Source organism: Apodemus sylvaticus, chromosome 12 (assembly GCF_947179515.1).
Source record: "Apodemus sylvaticus chromosome 12, mApoSyl1.1, whole genome shotgun sequence".
Taxonomy (NCBI): domain Eukaryota; kingdom Metazoa; phylum Chordata; class Mammalia; order Rodentia; family Muridae; genus Apodemus; species Apodemus sylvaticus.
This window is the reverse complement of record NC_067483.1, coordinates 81,594,408-81,599,415: the sequence shown is the minus strand read 5'-3', so window position 1 is coordinate 81,599,415 and position 5,008 is coordinate 81,594,408. Positions and strand designations below refer to the sequence as shown.

At 37.9% G+C, this 5,008-nt stretch overlaps 1 protein-coding gene across 1 annotated transcript; it reads left to right on the top strand.

The window, feature by feature from the left end:
- Window positions 1-2,951: 2,951 nt before the first annotated feature.
- On the top strand, window positions 2,952-3,908 carry LOC127697584 (olfactory receptor 6K6). The gene has a single exon (XM_052200831.1). The coding sequence runs from the start codon at window positions 2,952-2,954 to the stop codon at window positions 3,906-3,908; it is 957 nt and encodes a 318-aa protein (XP_052056791.1).
- The last annotated feature ends 1,100 nt before the right edge of the window (window positions 3,909-5,008 follow it).

Here is a 5,008-nt window from a genome sequence, read left to right as displayed (position 1 = left end):
TACTGGTACTTCTGCACCATAGACAGGCTTTGCAGTCACGGGAGAATCCATAGGAATGACCCTGGGGGATGACTCATTACTATGTTACACTTTCCCCTTAATTTGTCCCTGAGAGAAGCATAGGATGCTTCCTTTAGACATTAGATCATCTAAAGAAAATCACCCAAGAAAGGGTATCTTTCCATTCTATATATCCCATAAAGGAGTCTTCAGAGATATCTGTATACTCACCAGAATGTATAAAAGTAACCCTGGCTGCAGAGACTGAGAAGTGCTTGGTGGATTCAGGCAGGGTGAGTTGTGCAGACGACTGAGATTCAACCTTCAGTGAGGCTTCTGCTCTCTACCTGCCCCTTCCCATAGGCCCTCTCCACTTTCAAATCTAGCTATTTACATTTGGAATTTCATTACATTAGTAAAGAATTTTAGTTATGAGGCATGAAAGGGAAAGAGGACACTAGAAGGAATAGAGGTCAGTTAACTGATGAAGGTAATGAAGGTATTGGTATCTAAAATCTTCTGAGCCCTATAATTCAATTTGTTCAAACAATTCAAGCCTTTGGGGGAGTCATCAATCAAGGTAACATTTTTGTCTAATCACTAAATGTTAAATCAGATCTCTTTACTGTACAAGTCATATTTGTAGGGTGACCTTTATATTCTTCTAGTTTTCTGTCATTTCATTAATTATTTTTATGTCATTACATTATTATTACATTATTTTTACATTCTTTATTGCTTCAAGAGCAATAATGATTTTTTTTTTGACTTTCATATAGTTCTGGAACCTTTTGGAGAAGTTGCCACACATCAAACAATCTTGGGTGTCAGCTGAACATGGTGAAAATAGGACAGCTTACTGGTGAAAGACCAGGTTTAGGGCAACAAAGAAATCATATTGTTGGACTTCTCTAAGATTCTTATCACTGAACTTACCCATTGTCATAGCTCTGGTCTGTCCTGCTTTGCATAGTCAGTGCACTGTGCTGAAGATGAGAAATTACATACAAAGCAGGACAGATATATAAATAATTTAGTCAGAGGGTACCTCTAGTCTTTCATGTTTGTACTTTGCATGTCCCCCCTCTGCTCTGCAGCTGAGCATCACAGTTTATTTCATTTTGAAGCCTGTCTCTCTTTTTCTCCTCCTTCAAAGCTTGGCATGGAAAACCAGAAACATCTACTGTGAACTAGTTTTACTAATCTTCAATGAATTTTTTTGACCACCTGAAGAAACCACATCATATCTGTCACCACAAACCCAGGATAGCTATAAATATAAATTTAAGGATTCACAAAAAGAAGGCCATAGACTTCTAGGACAAACAAACCTTACTTTTAAATTACTGTTTTGAGTCCTTGTTATTTTAATTTGAAACAGTTATTTCTCATTTATTCTCAATTTATCTTTTGTGTAACATTAATTTATCATAGGTAGGAACACATTCTTAACACATGTAAAGCAAATATGTTTAACTATTTATATGGTATCACTGCATAAAAATTAATTAGTGATATTTTATTTTCCCCTTCAGTCCTCTTAAAGATGTTTTATCCTACTTGAGAGAGATAATGCTGAAATATGATTATTTGAAATGCAACATATATGCATTAGATGTCAAAAAGATATCAATGGACGTACAATCAAAAAAGAAAATATTTGCTCTGGCAGAGGAAATCACATAGAGTTCCATGACCATGGGGACACCTATACCTAAAACTTCAATAAAAGTAGATCTAGGAAATAAAGATATGAAATTGACAAAAATTAAACTAAAATAGTATGATCTTATTTTTGCTGAACTATTGATTTTCAGAGAATAGTTGCTTACAAATTTGGTTTAGAACTGCATTAGCAAGACAGTGATTGTGAGGCCGAGCATTCTGAGTTTTGCCTTGAATCTTTTGAAAAGAAGGGAGAGGTAAAGGTCGCAGTCTTGGATACTCATCTTCAGAATGGCTCCATAGAAGTCTGGATAGCAGGGAATGAAATATGGAGATGGTCAAGGTGAGAGAGTGTGGATTCAGCCTTCACTAATTCTAATTAGCTTCACAAGAAATGTGATTGTCTGCTATCTCAACAAGTAGATGCTAGTGTAGTTTTGCTCCAAGTCATTTTTAGGAGTTTCCCCATTCTGTAAGATAGCCATCTTTAAAACTGTGATTGTTAAAACTGAGAATGATGTTTTTCTTTTGTCTCCTAACATAGCGTCTGTAGGGGAAGAATGGGCAGTGTTGAAGATGAGTTAGAAGTTTGTCCAGAGCTGCCTACCAATTAGGTACAAGGTAATTCTGGAGAGACTCTATTTGAGCAATTGTCATATTAACCTGAAGAGGGAAAAGGGAAAACTACAAAGTAGAGCAGGTGAGGGTAAGTCTGCACAATTACCACCTGATGAAAACCAGATGTTCCAGTGCAAAGCAAACTAATCAAAAATCTAGAAAGTCATGCCCAGCCAGCCAGCCTCAGGGGCAGTATTGCTGGAAGGAAAAGTAAAAACGTAGCAAAGAAAATTATTGTCAGAAGTGTTCCTGACATTTACTTTGTGTTTTACTTTATTTCCACTCCCCGCGCCCCACCCCCAAGAATAGGAAACAGAAACATTTACAAGTCAAAACAAAATGAAAGGTTTAAGGCGAATCACACAGCGGTTAAGGGTAACTCTGAAAGTGGCTAAATTTCCAGAAAATATTTTCTGAGACTAAACTTCTGAATCATTTATTTTTCTTCACATAAATCTATGACAGTGAGAAAAAGGTCACTCAAAGATTAGATTGTGCTATAAATGTTTCAACTGCTTCTGGCATGGAATTATATAGTTTGGAAATAGTGGTAACTGACATCTTTAGGATCCAGTTTTCAATGTAAGTAATTGAATATAGAAAGGAGCCTGTGTGCAAGCAATATTGAAATTCTGGGAGGTCCCTTATGTCTTTTCTTACCTTCACAGATGACCCAATTGGTGGCCAGCAGGAATCAAACTATGGTGATCGAGTTCCTCTTCTCCGTGTTCCCACCTCTTTATGAAGGTGGCCTCTTGTTTTTTATTCTATTGATCCTTGTCTATTCATTCATCATATCAGGGAACCTAGTGATCTTTGTTGTAGTCCAACTGGATATGGCTCTACACACACCCATGTATTTCTTCATCAGCGTGTTGTCTTTCTTGGAGATCTGGTATACCACAACTACCATTCCCAAGATGCTCTCCTGCCTAGTCAGTGAGAAGAAGACCATCTCCCTAGGTGGCTGCCTCATGCAGATGTACTTTTTCCACTCATTGGGTATCACGGAAGGCTGTATCTTGACAGCAATGTCCATTGACAGGTACATAGCTATCTGCTATCCTCTCCGTTACCCAACCATCATGACTTCCAAACTTTGTATCCAGCTAACAGCTGGCTCCTGCTTCTGTGGCTTCCTTCTGGTACTCCCTGAGATTGTATGGATTGCGACTTTGCCTTTCTGTGGGTCCAACAAGATTCATCAGATCTTCTGTGATTTCACCCCTGTGCTCAGATTAGCCTGTACGGATACAACTTTGGTGGTCATTGTGGATGCCATCCATGCAGTAGAGATCCTGGCCTCCTTCCTTGTAATTGCCCTGTCCTATATCAGGATCATCATGGTAATTTTGGGGATGCCTTCAGCAGAAGGGAGGCACAAGGCTTTCTCCACTTGTGCAGCCCACCTTGCTGTTTTCTTGCTGTTTTTTGGCAGTGTGGCTGTCATGTATTTGAGATTCTCGGCTACATATTCAGTCTTCTGGGACACAGTAATTGCCGTCACTTTCGTTATCCTTGCTCCATTTCTCAATCCCATTATTTATAGTCTAAGAAACAAGGAAATGAAAGATGCTATTGGGAGGCTTTTTCATCAGAAGAGAGATGCTCGGGCTCAGAAATAGATCTCAATTCCTGATATTAAAGCCCTTCTTGAAGTTTGGAACCTCACTGTTGTTTTGTTTTTGTTTTTGTTTTTTTGTTTTGTGCTCCTGATGATACCCTTTTTTATTGTCACAGATGCTTTTTCTTCTGCTGTTAACAGGAATGATGAACTGTGTCTCTAGGGCACTTGTAGTCACTTGTTTTCATAACAACTACTAGACTTTTGAGAGGTGAGGCAGGAAGAGTGGATTCTCCTGCTTTAAGCACAAAGTGACATATGCCTCATACTGTACTAGTAAGGTTCCTTCCCTTCTCTTTTGTGATGATGAGGCCAAAGATTAGAGTTCAAGGCACACAGCACATAAAATAGTTCTGAAAATTGCTAATGTTCACATCCCTCTTGCCTTTCTAGCTCTAGATTTCTCTGTCATCTATCATTGCTCAAGTACTCTTTCCTGACACAAAAGACAAATTTTCTCTGCTTTCAGCCTATTTAATTTAATTAACTACACACTCAGTAAAATGTACATTCAGTAAAAATGCACTGGCTACTGCATGATGTGTCATAGAATTTCAGGATCAAAAGGTTTTAAAGGAGTAAGGCCACTCTATTTCATGTTTCTGTTTAAAACATCTTATGTATAAATTGCTTTGTAATTTAAGCATCCCTAAGTAAACATGTCAGAATCATTATTAATTAAATATGAATAAATAAAATTAGAGTTCAAATATGTTCCATGACTTTCTGAATGTTATCTAAGCTATTATCTAACAGCTGTTTCGTTATTTATTTTTATGCATCTCTCATGTATGTGTGAATGTGTGCATGTATGCATGTACATACACTTGTGCAGATGTGAGCATATCATGTGTGGAGTTCAGAAGACAACTCTAGGGACTTGGTTCTCTTCTAGCACCTTCTGAGATCTAGTAATCAAGCTCATATACACGAAGCCTCTTCATAAGAATCTCTATATGCTGACTTACTTCTCTGAACCCTGGATGACCTTGTACATTTATACATCCACGTTTACCTAGTCATAAGTTGGAATGCAGTTTAGCCAGCTGCAAGAAAACAACTGGTTGATCCAAGAACACACAGGGATAGTAATAAAAGACT